This window comes from Linepithema humile, chromosome 3, assembly GCF_040581485.1.
Source record: "Linepithema humile isolate Giens D197 chromosome 3, Lhum_UNIL_v1.0, whole genome shotgun sequence".
Classification (NCBI taxonomy): domain Eukaryota; kingdom Metazoa; phylum Arthropoda; class Insecta; order Hymenoptera; family Formicidae; genus Linepithema; species Linepithema humile.
In genome coordinates this window covers 22,217,698-22,238,264 of record NC_090130.1, presented here as the reverse complement: position 1 = coordinate 22,238,264, position 20,567 = coordinate 22,217,698, and the positions used below count along the sequence as shown (strand labels likewise).

General features: G+C 45.0%; 1 protein-coding gene across 3 annotated transcripts in view; it reads left to right on the top strand.

The window, feature by feature from the left end:
• hth (homothorax) overlaps window positions 1-20,567 on the top strand; it is a 379,079-nt gene that overhangs the window by 198,691 nt on the left and 159,821 nt on the right. For all 3 annotated transcript variants that reach the window (XM_012361399.2, XM_067352622.1, XM_067352623.1), the window contains one exon: window positions 5,369-5,476. In XM_012361399.2, coding sequence (XP_012216822.1) covers window positions 5,369-5,476 — 108 coding nt within the window. The remainder of the gene's footprint in view (window positions 1-5,368; window positions 5,477-20,567) is intronic.

The following is a 20,567-nucleotide window of genomic DNA, read 5'->3' as shown; positions in this document are numbered from 1 at the left end:
TGCTCCTGCTGGCAGCTACCTAAAATTACTAATTTCAGACTTCAGAATGTTATCGTCCCTTTCACTTGCGTCTCCATGTAAAAGTTCGACGAAGGTGTCGCGCGATAAGGACTTGAAATGCGAGCGAAAGGTGACGCGCGATTGTCGTACGCGCTAAGTGGCAGTGTAAATTTGGTTGTCGCGAGCGAAAGAGTGTTAATTGTGAATTTGCGTTTTATGGAGGAAGCGGACGTGCGGGAGAAGGCGCGCTGGCGGGTAGCATGGCGCGCATAATCGAAGCCCGGTGCTCTCAGCTGTCGCCGTTGAGTTACGTTAACACCTTTGTTCGATCTTATCGCCGGTTGACCAGCCGGGCCCTTCAACCGTTTCCATTACGCCGTTTCTTGCCATTATGCGTTTAATGGTAATCGCGCATCCGTTCGCCGCGAAACGACGTCGTCGTCCGCGATCGCGACGGAGAAACCGACTCGCGCACACTTAGCAGGACGACCATTAAAGCGAACTGTCTTATCTTTATTTTATATTCCGGTTAATAAGAATCATCTCCTTTCTCTCTCGAGTTAAATAACGCACGATTGATGGGACGACATTGTTTCAATTTAATTGTATTATTAAGATGCATTTTTTTTCGCGTTTTCCATTATTACGATCGTGCCGGTTAAACGCACGCGAGTAAACGAAGACTCATATTATTATCAACAAAACTGGAGTAATTACATGCGTTACGATAATGCTGAGCCCGATAGTCATTTTGTTCAATATCTGCGCATGAGTTTATGACGGCAATATAATCCTCAGTCGTTATCGCGTACACGTTACCAGTTTCTCTTTCCGCTATGTGCACAGGAATTTTTCATGCAATTAGAAGATGAAATGCATCGTAACTGTCCCGAACCGAGATAACAAAAATCATGTAACATACTGTTTAAAATTAATTACTATACCGCTCGCTCGTAGTGAAGTCGTCCGATTTGTCCGACAGCATTACTGTTACAAACAGCATCCTGTTTATCAATAATTTGAATTTGAAAGACGCACGGAGAGAGACGGCGGTTTGCGAGCCGCAACAAATTACATCTATCGGGCGTCATTAATCACCCGGCATCTCCGACATCTGCGGACCTCCACCCGTCACCCTTTACTTATACCGGAGAAAGACGGTGTATCTGCTCGTAAATGGAAAATAGGAGTGACGTCACGATGCCGCCCGACAACCTTGAAACACTGCTTGCGTATTTCGCAATTGAAATTTAAACGACAAGAAAAGATATTTCTCACGATATAATTTTGATTTGCTTTATTTACAAAGTCTTTAAATATAAAAGAAATATCGCTGAAAATTTTGAAACAAAATTTCACCATTAAGTAACGTTTGACCATTAATTAACTAACCAATGTTAGTGTTCAAAGAATAAGTTTCGAGTTTTACGACCTGACGCGCATAAACGTCTTTATAATAAGTAATCTTTTTGCATCTTTCGCAGAAAGGAGGCTATAAACTCTGTCACTTAAACGAGTCGGTCTACCGCCAGTATTATTACCGTAAATCGCACAAACATCCGATTTGCCCCGAGCCGCGAGGTGAGGGTAATTTTAATTAAGATAAGTGAGTTCGAGGTGTCGACGGCGGGGATTATTCGAAAATAATTTCGACGAACGTATATAACGACACGCCCGGTTTATCCGGCGCGCTGATCTACGGATTACCTTCGGCCGAAGAGAGAGGATACCCATCCCGAATAAATTACGCGCCGGTAACGTCGGTGGGTGGTGATAGTCGCGGTGGTGGTGGCGGCGGCGGTGGTGGCGGTGGCGTGAGGCAACGTAAGGTTAGGCAGAGCTCGCGAAGGGGAGAGAGTGAGAGAGAAAGGAAGAGCAAGACGCGAAACAACGAGCGAAAGAGATGTCGAGGGCGGATGGAAGGAGAGAGAGACACGGACGAGCCAGAAGGAGAGCAGGTGCAAACTTGGCCTGTCAGGAAGTCGCTTACAGCTCGAGGACAAAAGCTTCCCGAGGGACTCGTGCGCGCTTGGAAGCGGCACTAGGGACACACAGGTCGGTCTGGATGGTAGAAGACGACGTGGAAGATGGTTGTGGAAACTAGAGGGGCGCGAGAGGGACGAGCCTAACTGTGAAATAACAGGGTGGCCTCCTCAACCCTCGTCTTGAGGATGCGAGCCTCATACGTCACTTCCTTACGGCGAAAGAGGGCGGCGTCTAAGGGTGGAAGCAAGTTATATTGATTTATTTATACCAAGGAAGCATCCCCGACGTGATGGGGTTATTGGGTACGTACCTATATCCTATCTATAACATCCGCTACGGTCTCCACGAGCGGCAGAGCCGGATACGGACGTCGAGGATCCTCTCCGAATCTCTCCATTTCGACCCGGAAGACGCGGATCGATGACGGCGGGAAATCATTTCGCAACACATTCAGGCTCTTATGATTATCAGCACTTTCGCTGGAATTTTTTTTTTTTTAAAGCGACGCTTGTATTTAGCGAATGCGAAATTTATATGATATTATCGCAATAACTCACAACGATGATGAAAAATAAAATATACGGTTTATTATCGAAACAATTGTCGAAAAATTTTGCTCGGTTTCAGCGAAGGGGCAAAAACGACGTCCATCGCGTGTCCGATGCGTTACATTTCAATTTATAACCGTCAGCTGTTGTTGGGCGCGAAAATAAAGCCGTAGCGAGCCGTTCGGAGTCGCGCGTAGTTATACGAATTCGGCCCCAGACAAAGATGACGTGGTCGTCGTGTATCACGGTCCATCTACCTCCCACCGATCGCACTCCTCCAGGGCTTTGCCCGATACATGACTCGGCCCTGTGGCATGACTGTCGCGAACACGCGAACCCGTTAGACCAAAGTTAACCCGCAATTTAGCTACGGTGATCATTCAAAGGAGACGTCTCACTTGATGCCACTTAACGAATCTCCTTTCTTGTGAAGAAACGTTTTGCGCCCGCGCTGCCAAATGCGACGATTGTTTTGCAGACGTAACATCGACTTTGACGTCATCAAAGTTTTAATATAGAAGCGGCGTTTTAACTCGCGCTGCCTCAAGCCTATTAACTTATTCCACTGAAATTTTCACAAAGCTTATTTCGCATATTTATCGTGATAGAATGATCTTAGTGTATTTCGTATATTTATACGAAAATATATCATCTAACTTATCCAAACTTGACACATGACAATCGTGTCATAGCCGTGTATCGCGATTCGGAGAAATCGGGTAAAAATACGGGTAGAAATTTCAGAACTTTTTAGAATTCCCACGGTAAATCACAGTTACAGAGTTGATGGGGCGATGTGTATGATTACACCCTGTCTCCTAGCGGCTATAAATCTCCATCCATCCGCCCCACCTCCGTCCTAGGATTCTACAGGTATCCAAAGGACCCGTGCCTCCGAGGACTTCGAAATGGCTGTGACGTATGGTCTGCCGGTGCGTAATGGGTCGGCAACGCGAGCAAATGACTCTGAATAATCTTGATATATTATTTATTTACTTATCCGCGGCGCGTGGAAAGACGGGATTTTCGATAACGAGATTATTCCGCGTGGAAGTGAGATTGCTGAATATTTGCGTGTGAATCCTTAAGCGTGCACTTTATCATAGCATTTTTCTTCGTACCTTTCACTTACACGACATATCGATGAGGGGAAGATTGTTCGTCTCGATAGATTTGCTCGCGGGTCAGGTGTCGGGACACTAATCTCTTGTCATTAACGCGATCCCGCCTGTCTCTGGTGCCGGAATAACCATTATTTTCGAATCACCGGCGCAGCCCTGTCATTTCGTTTAACCAGAAACTGACGTACCATAACCGTAACATCGAGAGAGTTAAACGCGCCTCGCTCCGCACACTATAATCAGCATGGTTGGATTCGTTTTTAAATCCATTAGTTTGGAGCGCGCGCCGGTTACACCCGCTCAAAACGTTTCAAAATGATATTCAAGATTAATCGCCGGTGATTCTACAAAAGATTCGATCTCATAATATGATTTGAAATCAACGGTGTCGGCTCGTATCCGTGATAATGCAATAGTTGATCGCATGCAAAAACGTTAGGCGAACCTAATATCGGTGCACTGCGCGCTCATACAGAACGGGCTGAAGCGAAGCAATTTTCTGCTTTCCAAGAATATAATTTTCGCAGGGGGATGTGCCCGCTATATTTCCGAGATAAGACTATAGCTCCGCGGGATCTCCTCTCACCCAGCAAGACCCTACTCTCTCGTGTGAAATTACTTCGCTCCGCGGCTTACTCTTATCCCCCGGCGCCACCCTTTCTTACCGTGTATCCTCATTCAGCCGGGATCTCCCTGGAAATAAAGTAGATACCTTTCCTATTTTCGCATCTGGAAAATTGCAATACTGCAGCCGCGAGTGGTGCTCTCCTCTCTCCGCTTGATAAATCAAATGGAGGAAGAGAAATTTTAAATTTACGTCGCTACGTAGAGAAATAAATAAGAAATTATATTATTTTTCCGCGTTAATCCTGGATGAATTTTTATAAATGATATTTTATGTCCGATCACGTCGCATGATGGCATTGATTAATATCACGCTAGGTAATGTAATCGTCGAGCGAATGCCGCGCAATTTAGCATAAGTGGTTTCCTGCACTCTTAAGTAATTATTATAATCAGCATAATTGTTAGATTATTCTTAGGCGGAGTAAATCGCATAGGGTTAACGTCGCATGTTACCTGGTTGGAAAAAGAATAAAGCACTATAACGGCATATGTATATATATAGAACAGAATGCGATAAAAATCTCTTTGGTCGAAGTCGTGACGCCGACGATCACGAATCTTTTGTTTCCTCGACATCGACCCTTTCTGCATACTTTTTCTCCGCGGCATAATAACATTTTCGTGCGAGGATCGATACGAGAACATCTATTTTTACACGAGAACAGGCTATTTCGTGTTATCTTACAGTATTTTCTTATAATATTTTGATTGTGACGTCGTAACCGTCGACATTTTATCTCGAAACAAATCCATTGAGGAATTTTCTTCATAAATCGCTAACTCACTAGTGCTATTTTCTTTGCCTTAATGCATTTCAAGCGTTTAACGGCGCTGACTGATCTAAAAATGCAGATTTATGCATACGGTTCTTCTCTAAATCTTTTTCATTTCTTTTTCTAAAAGTACACGATGCATTACATTTATTTCTACTGCGACATGTCTTACGAACATGTTTATTAATATTGTAAAAAACGAGACGCAAATTGTACTGACGTGACTGACAAATAACATTTAAAATTATATTATAAAATTTATATTTATAATAATGAAATTGTTATAATTTTAACGAAGAAAAAATTATTTCAGGAAAATGGTGTCCTCGTAGAGAATGGAGTTCGCCACCTGACGCGCAACGCGCGGCGAGCGACGCGCGTCGTGGCGTCCTTTACTCTTCCGTCTTCCTCGGCAGTCCCGGTAAGTCGAGTTCTTCGTATGAATTTAAAATTTGTGCGTTTTTCATCTAGCATTGTATACGTATGTCACTTTTGATTCAGGTTTGATAATTTCACAGTAATGAGAATTTATTCTACTAATTTGAATTATTTTATTCTGTTCGCGAAATCTCTTCTACTACGGTGACTTCTACTAATAAATTTTTTTAGATGCAGTGTATTTATTATAAGTTTTAAAATAATATTCCTTCAATAATTTGCATTATTAAATAATTTGAAATAAATAATTGAAATATATAAATTATTTATTTGAAATTACATATATAATGCGAATAATGGTAATTAACTGAACTAATTGCCTTTTAAATAAAGATTACGTACGTCTGCAATTTCGAGAAATAATTAATATTTAACTTTTTAATTATCTATATCTTGAATTATAATACTTTCTGAAAATTACATAAAGTGTAAAGCTGTGGGTAATGACATTTGCCGAGCATAAATTTATTTTGGCTTGCTCGAATTAATCATCGACCATTTTTAACCGTGCGTGCTGTGCGTAAGGCGAGGGGAAAAGACGTGCTCGTTTTATGCGTGCACTTCATGTGCGTTCGGTGGGAGGAGCGAATCGTTGGCATAAACAAGTTTTAATCGGCCTCGGGCATTCGCCGTGTTGAATAAATATTGATATCGGGTGACGCGACGACCAATCAGAACCGCGGTTTACGAAACAGGGCGCTTACACCTCGTTCATTTTGCGCGCGAATAATACGGCTTGGTGATGGTTAGCGAGCATAGCGCGGTGTACCGCGCAAAATTGCAAAAAGTTTACCGAAAATTCCGTTTATCATTTTCAAATTAAGCACGTTGATATCACACGCGGAGAGTACAAAAGAATATAATAGTTTTAAACCATCGGTATCGAATATGTATAGAAGCTGAATTAAATAATTGCTAAATTAAACAATTGTTCAGTGTGTTTAAAAAAGAAATATGTGTATAATGAATGCTACAAAGGTTTACGAAAATAGTTTCCCCGTCATCGATGTACATGCCCGATTTCCGTGCGTTTTTTCGCCACAGTAAGCGACATCGTGTCGACCATCTCCGAGAGGCATCAAGATCCTCTCGAACGCCATAGATAAGCATCGCGCGCGAGTGCATTACGAGGTTGCGAGTGACTCGCGTTTGATAAGTGATCGAACTGTTCCGGAGAGGCATTGAGTTTCGATGTCGTGGAGGACCAAGTATCGCGCATGTGCACACGTCCGCGGGCTGTCTCCTTCGCGTATTCCTCTTTCGACTTCCCTCTCTCCGTGGGGCAGCGATTCCCTCCGCGAAGGAAGGAGCGAGCGCGAGAGAGCAAGCCGCCCGGCGTCGTCGGAGAGAAGATTGGCACACGAGAGTGAGTAGGACGGAATTTCGCGAGTGCGAGCGAGTTGGTCGGCATTGCGAGCGTGCAAGGTAGAGAAAGCCAGAGAACGAAAAGAGCGGTGAGGAGAGCGAGAGGGACAGGGTGCCGCCGTCTCCATGGCAACGAGGCGAGGCGGGAATGCGACGGTAACCATGGCAGCCGCGGGTTCCTCTCTCAGGCCGACCTGTCTGTCCCTCTTTCTGGCCTCTCGTCCTCCTCGTTCTCCTCATCTGAACCTCTTCCTTCCGCCCACGGAGCGAGCGAGCGGTTCGCGCGGACGCCGCTCCTCTCGAGCCGATTCGCAAAGGAAAGGTGGGGCGGACTTGGGCTCGCGCGCCGCACCGGAGAAAGGGTTTTTCTTTTTCTTCCTTTCCACCTTCGTTTCGCGCGGCCTCCCGTGAATCCTTTTTTCCGTGTTCAGGAGCCTCGAGTCGGTCTCGATGCAGCGTGCGAATAATGAAAAGTACTCGATAGCGACGTGCGTAACGTGAAATTTGGTCACAAATTTATATCGTTAACGATCAACGAAGATGTAAAATATTAAATTCTTAATGAACGTATACGCCCTATACTTGCCTATAAAATAATTCTCTGTTATTTCATTCGCGAGAGACATAAACATCGTATAATGTTTCGGAGAGACAACCTGTCTTTTATTTTTTTTTTTCCATCACGCTTTCTTTATATTCCTAACTATAAATTATCTCAGCGCTGTTTAAGCAAGCAGTACGTCAAGCCTGCATACATTTAAAGCGCGGCCCCGCGCGCAGTTAAGAGCTATCGACATTCTTCGACGCGGAAACGCGGTTCGCCACTCAGCTCGGGTGCGGAATATCGTAGACGCGCTTGATTATGTACGACTGTTGAGGAATCCCGGGATTCCAGGCATCGTTTAACTCTCGATACGTCGTGCGGCGACGCAGCGAGAGTTGAGTTCCTGCGTCGACGACGACATTAGCGTTCCTTCGCGTTTTCCCTCACTGCATATTTCCGTCTCGCCGTCTATTACGAAGAGCGCGGCGACGGAGAAGCATCTCTTGAGTTGTTGGTGTTATTTCGAGTTTCGTAAGAACGCGTTCAAAATGGCACGTCCCAACCGACGTTGCGATTTTTCTCCGATCGTGATAAATTCACATCGCAAAATAGCAACTCGAAAGTTACGTCCGACGTGCAACTCGCATATGCGTCTTTGCAACCTCGTTTTCATCTTAACAACCTGTCTTTTCGCTATCTGAGGAAAAAGTCGATTAACGCAATATACATATAATTACATTAACGCTAATAAAAAATTGAAATAGTTTTTTTTATGTATTTATATTTTTAACAGTTATTCGAAATCCCTTTCAACAACATACCATTTCTATCGTAATTTCGAGAGGTGTGCGTTTGTTGGGTCGGAATTTCGGCCGCGGCTGCGAATAGGGTTGGACAAAACGAATTAGGATGCGGTAGCAAAACAAATTCGTTGAAATTTCGTCAGAGCCGGTACACAACCGCTCGCGCGCGGCAGATCTCGTTACGTTTACTGGTAGAAGGAGGTTAGCCGAGACGAGGCGGCGGTGGATGCTGGAGGAACGGAGGTGAAAGAGGAGGAGATCGGATGGAATTCTCTTGGTTTGGTTTTTCGTGGGTCGCACATCACGTTCCTCTCCTCTCCCCGTCCCCATCGCGCGGAACCACCGTACTGTGCGCACCCCTTTGCCCCCGTATCGCCCTGCAATAGCACACGGCATGGTTCCCTTTTCCGTGAGTGTAACGTAATGTAAGGGTTGCGCCCGCGTCGGCGTTTGGGGTGAGAGAGTTTAAAACCCCTCGGGGCTTGAGGTCCGGGCCGGTTAGATTTATCGGATGTTTTGGTTGGCGGCCATTGTTAGCCGCCCTCTCTCTACTCTCTTCCTCTCTTTCGCCACTCTACGCACAGTGGCGTAGCTCGTGCTACGTTGTTGCTAGAAAATCATTTTTCAATCTCCCGCAGTGCATTTCTCCGATATCCACGGGCGACGAAAGAATCAACGTAGTTAAATGTATTATTTGAGCCATTCATTGCCGCACTTTATCTTTTCGCTAATAAGATGCTTTCTGCGTCCGGCATTGTCATCATCTTGATTTATTGATATAGAAATTAGTAAAAGCTATCAATTAAAAACATATAAAGAGAAAAAAAATTGTAAATAAAGAATATTAAAAATAGTAAAAATTTTTTACATCATGTGACGGAATTAAAAGAAAATAAAAAAACTCGATTTGCATCGCGATAATAATCTTGGATTCTTGAAGTTAATAAATTGTGTATCTTATATTTGCGCAACAGAAATTTTTTTACGAATCATGATGTATGCATTATTCAACTTTCGTCGATGGAAAGAGGATAAAAATCGCGATATGTTGCATTGTATGTTTATTCACCTAATATTTCCATAAAGTGACGTTACTAATTCCAAGAAACGACATATAAGAAAAGGCAAGTACAATAAGAAATATATGATTACTGTAATTAAGAATAACGTGATTTTCTCTTGAATCGTTACGCAATGTGAGAGAACGGGAATATAGAAAAAAATTTGCGATTATCCAATACCCGTTCGATTACGTCGTTAGGACGCCGTTACGCCATTGCGGAGACCCTCTCGTGGCGTTCCGCGTGCAAACATTCGTCGACGAAGCTCCTCCGTAACGCAGATCCCTGGCAACTTCCTTGTCGGTATTGTACGCGGTAGTTTGAGCGATGTTCAACCTCGCGGTTCGCGACCCTCGGGCTCAACCCTTTCGACCGCAGTTCCGTTTGTCTCATTTCTCGGTACACCGCGATTCCTCCAGGAGCAAGCGAGCGTAGCTTTGCCACATGATCGATACAATTCGGATAAATGACCCAATTTTATCTAAAATTGCCTAATTCGCTTAATTGTGTATTAATGTATATTGATAACGATTAATTATTTGTTGCATATTACAATCATATTGAATATTAATATAATATTACGAAAGTAATTTCTGTGAGAGTAAATAATGGAAGAAGCTTGTTTTAATATTTATTATACTTTTTCATTATTTATCAGAAATTCGTAAGAGAATATATCTCAGTCAACATTGCAAGACACAATGATAAAATAATATTATAAATGTGTGTGTGCAGAGGTAGAAACGAGTACTCGAAAAATTCGTCAGCGATTCCAATGTATGCGCTAATTAGGATCTCATCGTACAATGTCAGGGAAGCTCAATCATAACTATCGGCCTCGCGGAAGAGAATTCGTTGCTGGTCGAGAGCAAGTTACACAATAGCCGGTCCGGCAATAGGTGATGGCGGAGGAGAATAGCCGAGGTAGAGTTTCTCTCGTGCGGAGCCGCCACAGGGCCACCTCGTGTTCTTCGATTAGCAGGAGACCGACCCGACCATGACCTCTTCCTCTCTCTCTCGCTCTTTTTCTCTCTCTCTCTCTCTCTCTCTCTTTCTTTTTTCATCGTCCACCGCGTACCATGCCATAGGTGGAGAAGATTCTCTCCCGGTCTCGCCTCCTCACTCGCTCCGTTTCTCTCGTACTCCATCTCGCGGCACTGATTGGACGATCCATCACCGTTGCTTCTCTCTCGTTCTCCCCCGCCTGTCCCTTCTTTCTCCGTCTCTCCTTCCTGTCCTCTTCGGTCTCTATTGCCAAGGAGTCGGACACACATGTTCGCGCGTTCGTGTGCACATATATATTACATACATACGAGTGCGCAAGGCTACATTTGTGTGAGTAATGTGGACGTGACTTTATACACGCGATTGCACGCATATTCATATGTGTATACATACATATATATATATATATATATATATATATATATATATATATATATATATATGCCGCGTATGTTATGTATACGCATAGCTATGTTGTCGCGCGTGTACTCTTGCATGCAACGACTCGTACACTCGACATATGTATCGAACACAGAACTCCCGCATACCGGCGACCATCGTCCAGAGGGGCGGCCATTCTCATAAGAGGGTGGGAGGGTAATTGGTTCCCATGCAGGCAGAAAACGCCTCGCTCGAAAACGTCTCTCGCCGAAATTGCACGGCGCAGCTGGAACGCAAAGAGATAGTTGGCAGAGAAACAGACTCGAGAGAGGATGCAACACGTTAGAGTTGTCCGTGGCTAAGTAGTTGGTGATCGTAAATGCGGAAATTGCCAATGACAGCAGTAACGTCTTCGCTGCGAAATTAGGTCTCTTATACTTTTCGGATTAATTCGTTGCGATTACTCGTCGCGCAATATCGCCTTCTATATAATTATTGCAACCGCGTCGTCAATACGCGAGAGAGGAAATGGAGTAGAGCTCGAAAGAAGCGCGCGCGTGCGATAAATGTGATACACGTCGCGGAATATATAAGCTTGCCACCATCCACAGTTCGTATTCATTAGTTCCTTATTCAAAGCCACGGAAATAGTTCCGGAGTTGCGAGAGGCACAAAGCACAAAGCTCTGTCGCGGAACAATGAGAGGCGAAGGGAGCGCGAGACAGGGATAGAGATAGTGAAAGAGCGAAAGCGAGAGAACTGCAGATTTCATGAAGCCCAAGATAGGCACAATGGTTTAGCTGGCGAGTACATCATCTCTGCCTGCCTCTTGCTGTCCTCTTCTCTCCCTCCCCCTCCCCCTTCTCTCTCTCACTCTCTCTCTCTCTCCGCCTCTGTCCCGTTTTTCTTTCTCTATCTCGCTTCCTACGTGTCTCTCGGTCCCTCTGCAATATTCATATGTGTTGAATATATTAATGCGCCGAGAGATATGTAAAGCGCGCGCGACTGGGAAGCGCACCGTCTCTGCTAGCTACCGCTTGCTGGCTGCTGCCTGGCTGGCTGGCTGGCTGGCTGCGCAATATTAGTGAAATGTGTCTCGGAGTGCGCCCATGTGCGCCACCGATATTAAACAGCAGCCGTCATTGCATCTGCCCTCCCGGTAACCCGTCTGCTCCACGCGTGTTTCCAGTTTCCATCGGGAATCTCGTTGGTCCTCCGAATTTCGATACCGCGTCCCCTTCTCCACATGACTCCTCGTCGAATTCTTTTTCTCCTAACTTCCGTCCTTTTTCGACATTCTCTCATACGCTCCCCGATCCTGCGTTTCTTTCGCGGGGGAAATTCAGCGGAAGTGTAAAGGTACCGCTATATTTTTCGCGATATGAAAATCCGGTGGACGGTAGTCCGTCATGCGAAGGAGTTGGCGATGAAGCAGATGCGCGTAATGGTCGCAAAATCTTGCTGTACCAGCGCGTTATCAATGTGTTTCTATTTATGTTATTTTCACGATGTATGCATCCTGTGTATTTTTAATCTAATTCAGTAAAAAGTAAAAAGTTTTTTTATTAATTACGATTATATAACATTGCATTAAAATTGATAAGCGTATAAAGAAGCGTAATATTTAAAAGCAAAAAGTATACGATGCATACACGATTAATTATTTTCAGATATTACTCGATACTTTTTTCAAGTTTCTTTCGCATTTATATTTTCAATATATTTTTCGCGTATATATTACAATATATTTTCGATTCTAGTCAAGTCACGGCAGCCTCGCATTACGTTCATCGATGAACGAGTTCTCTCTTTTAACCTTCACGTATGCAGATAAGCTAATGCTATTACTATGCAAAGTAATTACGACTTCACACCTGGCTCTTTACGTAATGCTTTGAATATTGCAACGAGTATTCCATCTGTTTGATGATTCAATCTAAACCTCGGCGGAATTTGCTTCTTACGAGATTCATATTCGTGACTTTCGCTTTTGAGAATCCGTAATTGGACACTGAACGCGACAAAGACGATCGGACCCGGCGGCAGAGTAATTAAAACACGAAATATACGAAGGGATCGCGTCTCGCTCGATCGAGAGAAAGAGAGAAAGTACCGGCGGTATTATCGGAGAAAGGAGACATGCACGGTAGTTCTCTTTCAACCGCATTGGTCCGTTTCCACAATTTTTTTGCCGGGGAGATGAATACAGCTGGAAGAGTGCTGGCGGAGGGCGAGTTAAAGCCGTGCGCAAGAGAAAAGGGGAAGCGTAGAAGGGGTGGTTTCGCGATGTAGCAGTACGATGCAGTACGGTATAATCGGTACCGGCACATGGGCACACGCCAACTTCCTCTCTCCCGCCCTTTTCTCCCCCCGATCCTCCCGACTGTGCACCCTCCACCTCCAACGTGCCCCTGCACGATTCTCCCAACCTACGGCCCAACCCCGGCAGCGGCAGCAGCAGCAGCAGCACCCAACCCAGACCCTGGGGCTGTCAAACGCAGGCCGAATCTTCTTCTGCTCGTGACAGCCTGGAAATGAAGAGAGTGCCCCGCGTGGCGTATCCTACCCGCTTTCGTACGTTAACGCACGTTCTAGGTACGTACGACTCGTGCACACGCGTGCGAGCGAGTGGGCGCGCGCCTACATTATCCCTTTAATATGTGGTTGGGCATCGGCGCGAGCACCGCTCGCGGAATGAAGCGGGAGAGAATGGACCCACGGCTCTTTTTCTCCGGTCCTTTCTTTCGTCCTCGCTTCGATCCAGGCGATCGCTTCCGGGCATATCTGTCTCTTTGTGCATCGGCCGCGTCGCTTCTCGCTTAGTCGGTTATTTAAATCACGCGTTTGATTGCTGAGCGTTATTTCTCTTTCATTGTGCTGTTTCTAGCGATTTAAGGTATAGTTATACCTCGACCAAACAACTGCTTGCACGGAGATCGTGGATTTAAAAGTAGTATTAATTACTGAAAGTCATTCCGGTCGGTTCGCGCATATCGTCTACCGCGCGCACGGATTTTGACTTGTAATTTTTTTCATCGTTTCGTATATGTTTTTTTTTAATCGAGCGGGAGGTTTTATCGCGCTGGTAGTTACTTTAAGGAACGGGCTAAAGAGTCTGAAAGGGTCCCTACCCCGCCGATTACGAAGCACTTTTCAAGCGCGATCATTAGCGCAATTATTATTGTGTCGGAGCACAATGAGCGCACCGCCATCGCCGACAACAATGGACGCTGAAGGTGAAGAGGCGAAGGGATGAAGCGCGCACCGGCGATGGAGCGAAGTGGCTGGCCGTAGAAGAGAGGAGAGCCGGTAGATCGCCGTGATGGAACGAAATGAAAATAGAACAAAGGCCGCGAGCGAGCACGTAAAAAAATGCTAATGAACAGACGCGGCCATTGTCGTTAATTGCATTTTGTTTTCTGCCGCGTAACTCGCGCCGACGTCGTTTGACGCGCGATTCTTTTACGGCAACATAGAGCATCGCGATTCCTCTTTAAAAAAAAAAAAAAAAAAAAAAAAAAGATTTAACGCTAGACAATGAGCGTCGTGAATTCTCGCGGCAGCGCGATATTCTTCACATTTTATTACAGAGTATCGCAGTTCCGTCGTAGAAACATCGACCTCAGACGTTACGATACCCGCCGTTGTATCGGTGTCTCGACATTGTATCTACACGTCGCGGTAGGGCGAGTCTGTCGAATAGTCGCCAATGCCGCGCTCGACCGGTGAACTAAAGTATAGCTTGTTGTTAAAGGGCATGGCGGAGGGAGAGGTGTATCTATTGGGACGCGAGTCGAGGCACTTGATGCGTTTACATCGTTACGTTGGGGCTCGGTGTACACTTGGAACGATATTACCGCTGCGCCCGCTGTGTTATTACGGCATTACATTCCGTCGTACATGGGATCCATCGCGTGTAACCCACAAGTACAACAAGATCTCCTCGTTGTCCCGGATTTTTTCGCTGCATCATGCTCTTTTCTTCGTATCTTACCTTTTGTCTGAGTTTAAGCACGATGAATTCCTCGATGGCAAGATGTCTATCTTATTTTACTTTATTGAGTGTCTTTAAAATATTTCAAATAGCTATTTCATTACTTCCTCATAAATGAAGCACACGTATATATTAGAAAGATTTATAATCAATCTTGTATAATTATTGTAAAAATAAATTTTAAGAGTAGTATTGATTAATTAAATGTTTAGTTATTTTTATAATAGTAATTATAATTTGAGATGATAGAAGTAGATAGTAGAATTTTAACGGAAATTTTTAGGAATTTTTACGTATGATTATAAATATCTAGTCTGGATTTTTTTTTCACAAACCGCTTTTAATTGCGAATTCTTGCTTTATCGGGGTTCCTTCGTCTTATAATTGAAATGTCAGGCTTTCAATTGTCGTTCATCCCTCCTCGCCGCCTCTTCGCCACCGAGAGAAAAGAGGCACGCACAAATTATTATGCCAGATCAGACGACGAGACCTCTCGCCGTTATCTCTTCTGCAGCTTGTTTCTCACCCCGTCCTATTAGTTACCGATCCCAGGGATCTATATGGTACGTTGTCCCCGCGTTTTCTCTCTGTCCCTGCCGATCGCAAACGATTCAACGGGTTCCAACGGGGCCCGATGAAATACTGCAACTCGACTTCGACACCTCGACATCGTTAATTAGCGGTGCCGCACGACTTTTACTCTAGCCGCGGCTCCCTCGCGTTTAATTACAACGGCGAGATAGAGAGAGAGAGAGAGAGAGAGAACAGAAGAGACGCGCAGGGACCGCTTCGGGCTACACACTCTCGGCTACCTGCCGGACATGACACACTGGCTCTCACGACCAACACGTGCCTCCGACTGGTATCGCCTGATATCGGCGGTGTCAGATACACACGGCCACGCACGCGGACCAGTACCGGCTGACGTCGTAAACGCCGATCGTGTATACGATTCGGTAATGAGGTCGTGGCACCGAGCCGGACATCGGCGAGGGGTCAACGTGCGCGAGTATTTGTCAAACGCGACACGGCAATACATTCTTCACTATTCTTTATTAAATACGTGTTTGTGCTCTCAAATGTCAAATAAAATATGAAGCCGGATGCCATACATCGTCGAAAAATGTCATAAAACGAGACTATTTTTTATTCCAAATCACATATTTAATCAATGCGAAATAATGGGCAAATAATTTTAGTGGATTTACCGCAAACGCGGACCGATTTTTAGCGCTATTCTTGAATTAAGCGACCCTTTGTTTGTTTGTTGTTCCGGTTTAATTCTTTCGCGAAGGGTGCGTGGTATAGGTCAATGGGAAACTAATTGTCGGCGCTTAGGGGGTGCAAACAGAACTAGAAGGGGGGGGGAGAGGTGGCGTGGCGGCGTTTGCTGTTGCTCGAGGGGTCGATTCGAGGGTGGTCGGAAAGTCTAAGCACTCGGCGAAAGCCGGCGAAAAGTAGCAGGCGCCGCGATGGGCGATGAGACTAGACGATCGCGGTGGTAGTGACGTTCGCGGCGATGGTCGTGGTGATGCTGGTGGGTGGGTAGTGATGGTGAAGGGAGAACGAGGACACTCGAGTGAAGAGGGCCGACAACAGATTGCCACGGCGAGAGAAACAATGCAATTCCGTCTCTCCCCTTGCTGCCCCTAATCTTCCCTTCTCGGATGCAACGTGCACGCAACGCGCGCTTCTACGAGGCACTCGACGACTCCGGCATCGAGTGTTTCAATGGCGTATTGACTCGGTTACCGAAATGACACGATCACGCGTACGCGTGCGTGCTGCCTTGTATCTTTTCGCCCGATATGATAACGACGTGATCTAATTAAAAGGCAGAACTTTCGTGATAAAGTCTCGTTGCAATATAAATTTGCATTGTAAAATTGAAATGTTTGACATGTTGAATTTTTCAAATTTAATTCGATGGAAATTTAATAGTCGCTTAGTTTGTGTTCAATTTTTGGGAGAGAGAAAATCGATAAATTTATGCAAATATTCAAGAAATGTTTATCGATATATATTCTAATTCTTTATATTCATTAATATTCTATTATTTAACGCAGTCCCGTTTAAGCTCGAAATAAAAATTGGATCAATTTTCATGTAATAACGTGCAGCCATCCCACAGTTTTCTATCCTCTTCTATAAGGACGCTTAAGAAATTTGCGAAATTACAGGCTCGATGCCCGAGGGCGCCGTTTACGGTATTTTTTAAATTCCGCCTGCGTAAAATATAAAGTATCGACATTATGTATTTATTATAATGCGACCTAGAGGCAGGCCAATCGAGCAGTCACGTTGCTCAAGAGGCCTCGAGAGAACCGCCGGTAGGAGAAGGAAGAGACTCGAGAGGGAGGGTCGGGAATAATCAATTTATCACTGCAGGTGCCTCCGCGCATTTACATACGCGACGACGTTGCAGTCGTGGTTCCGTGTTGTAGTCGTTGTTTTCGCGTTCACGGGCATTTATGCGCGTGTGTGCGATGCAAATTGACGATAGGTGAGTTTACGACGGGTACTTCTTGCTCGATAATTCAATGAGAACATCCAAGTATCAATAAAACAATTCTTATCATGACATTCCGATGTTGATTGCATATTACGAGGGCCATAAAAATATCAAACATGTCGCTAAGGATAGATAATTGAATGTTTGATGCGAGTACACGCATCGCGCGTTCGAGAATCGCACTTGAGCGGCATTTAAAACGAGTGATGTGCTTGGAGCGACGTTAAGACGTCACGGTGACCTTGACATCGCCAGCGGTACCTCTATAAATTCGTCTTCTTCATTAATCATAAGGAGAGAGAGACAGGGGTCGCGGACCTTAAAATATCTTTTACATAATCCCCGAGCAGCGGCAACACGTGACGCTGACACGCGAAGGATCAATGTCCTGGATCGACGATCGGCCGATTGCATCGAGTCACGCTTTAAATATCTCATTCTAATTTTAATGGGAGGAGAGCATATTAATCGTTAATGCGCACGACCACCGACAACCCGGCGTTCCGTCGATCGGCGCTTAGGTCGCGTCTGTGCTTAATTCATCTTTTCAAGTGCGCCGTAAAACCGACGCTAAATACGAGCGCAATCTGTGCGTGCATTGATTTACGAGGTCGTACGATCGTCCGTCCACGCGCCACGGTCCTCATCGCGACGCACGTTGATCGTCCTCGTAACCGATATTGCGCTGTCACTCCGATATGCAACGCGTGAATTGCTTTGCGTTATTTCTGTTTTATACGTTGTAGTGTTACGGCAAATCGATAATATTGTTTTTTTTTTTTAATATTAATATTATTTTGTGCTGAATTTGATGCGTGGCAATTTTTAAAGAAAGTAAAGATTTAAAGAATTATTTTATTACTTGTTTTGGCTCGACTAATTTTTCCGCTTGTTCAGTATTTACAAAGAGCGACGTATCTTTGTAAATTTCTGATGTTTGGCGTATGTTAATTTCAGCTTGCGTATGTTACAATGTTTATTCGTAATACAACGCAGGTCACGCTACAACGTGTCGCACGTATCCACAATTTTCCGCATTTTACGAACCTTTACTCCGGCGATGCGGCTTCGACCGATGTCACGTATCGAAGTACCGAAAGCTACACGTTCTTTTTCCCCCCCGTTTCAACTTGGTTGCTTCTATTTTTTTTCCCCCCCTACAACTTTGCAGCGACATCAACGACGGTCGGCGGTAAAATAATCGTAAAGTAACGGGACGTTTTCGCCCACGCGACGGGTCCTTCGTGCGAGCGGCGTTACACACTCCAACACCTACTTCTTCTATCTGCATATCGGGCAGCGCGACTCTTCCCTTCTGTCCGCCGGCTCACTCTCGTTTTGGCCTCTCGTGAGATAGCGACGTGCGAGGCGTACTGCACACCGCCATAAGGGGTCAGGTTTACGACTTCGGCCGACTGTCGATATCGCCGCCGCTGTGTCGCTCTAAGTACGCCTGACCTCGGAGCTTCTAGCTCCGTAAACATGTTCCCGCGGCCTTACATAGGCCAGCTTGCACTCGCTTCACCGCGCCGCGTTACAAAAGTCCCGCTCAAGCGTGTCATACCGCGATTCTTTTCATTTGTCTACAATTAATTCGTCAAATTAGTGCATGCAATTTTTATTAATATTAAATTTTACGATTATAGAAGATAGGTGATATTTAAAAAAACTTGAGAAGTTTGAATGTTTTTCTAAACGCTGCGTTGAAGAGAGGAACACGGTATCAAGTGGAGTTATAATCGTGCCTGTATCGTCGTCGTCTTCGTCTTTGTTGCAGCTGTCGCTGTTTTGTCTGCCTTTTGATTTCTTTCTCGCGCGCTCGTTTTCTTTTTTTCTTTTCGTTTCTTTCTACACTGTAATCTCTCCTTCTTTAGATCCCTTTACCTTGTCTTTTCTCGCTCTTTTCGAAAGCTATTCCGAATGCCGCGCTCTCGCCGCTATTTTGGTTACGTTAAAAATGCATCCATCGAGCCACGTCAACGCGCCCATTCGCCGTCGCGTCGTCGACCTTTCTCACAGTCGGAGGCGGTCGCTTCCACGTCGATCTCCGATCTGCCAGAGATCGCGAGTAGCGCGTAAGTAAAGCGCCATTAAACGACCGCTTGCATCCTCCTTGGAGGATGCTTTTACAGTGGCTCGCTAATTGACGCCATTGTAAATAAGACGTTCCCAGCCTCTTTTTGCCAACTGTCATTTTACACAAGACGGCTAAATCGTCGCATTGTGGCTATTTCAAACACAAAATTACATTTAGCGCAACACTTTGCGATCCCCGCGAGCAATATCTCTCGCTGAAAGAGAGAGAAATTCGGCTGCTCGTGGAAGAATAAACGCTATTTTTGATTCAATTCGCTAATTTTAAGAACAGTTCGGATGTTACAAGAATACTGCATTTTCTTCAAATAGTTTTGCTTATATTTTTTACGCAACATTTTGGTCGCGACGAAGAGAAACATTCATAGTCAATTCCACATCAATCGAGATCAAGCGAACAGAAAAGAGGGAAGAACGAGAGATAAAGAAAGTGTGATGAGAAAGAAACGGAGATACGTTAGCCGCAACTTAGACTTATATAAGATGGAGTCTGATTTGATGGAATGCCGTTTCAATCCCAACCAACGGCCCTTCCTCGCTCCTTTCCCGATATTCACCACCTCGTATGCGCTATCCTCCTCCGGGAACATGTGTGCGACCCTCGCGCTTTCAGACCGCCGCACCAATCTCGAATGCTTAGAAACGAGCGAGTCTGTAGTCACCTAAGACAGCTAATGGGACGAAGCCATATTTGGATTTCCGTATAATCTTCCTGACTCGGCAAAATGTGTCTTATATACTAAAAATCGTGATAATTATCGTATTACTTTATTTAACAAATCAAAAGATTAAATTTCTCGTCATTTACTACTCTTCTACTTTATCAAATTAATAAACAGTTTGTTTTAATTTTGTCAGTTTATTATAATTTTGATTTACTACGCTGAAATAATTTTTATTAGAGTTAACATGACTTATTATTCATATTATATATATATATATATATATATTGATATTCCATCACGCTCGTTGACGGAACGACAAAACACTTCGCTCACTTTAGTCTGGCTTGGCTCGAAGGGATGTAAGTCAACGAAGCACTTAGCATGGCGCTGCGATGCTCGGCACTAAATAACGCGGCGCGTCCGAGGAGAAGAGGCGAGCGGCTGCCGGCCTCGTTCTCGCCCTTTACACGTTCGCCCGCTTCGCGCCGCCGCCGTTTCTCCGCTCCGTAGATGCGTGCCGCGGATAAAAAGCTCCTTCCAACTTCTGGCCGACCGCTTGCGCGGTCTTATCGGCGATCGAGGTACGTCGACGCGGTCGATAGCCGACATGTTCGTATAAAATATCGCGGCCGACTTTTATATCTGCGCTC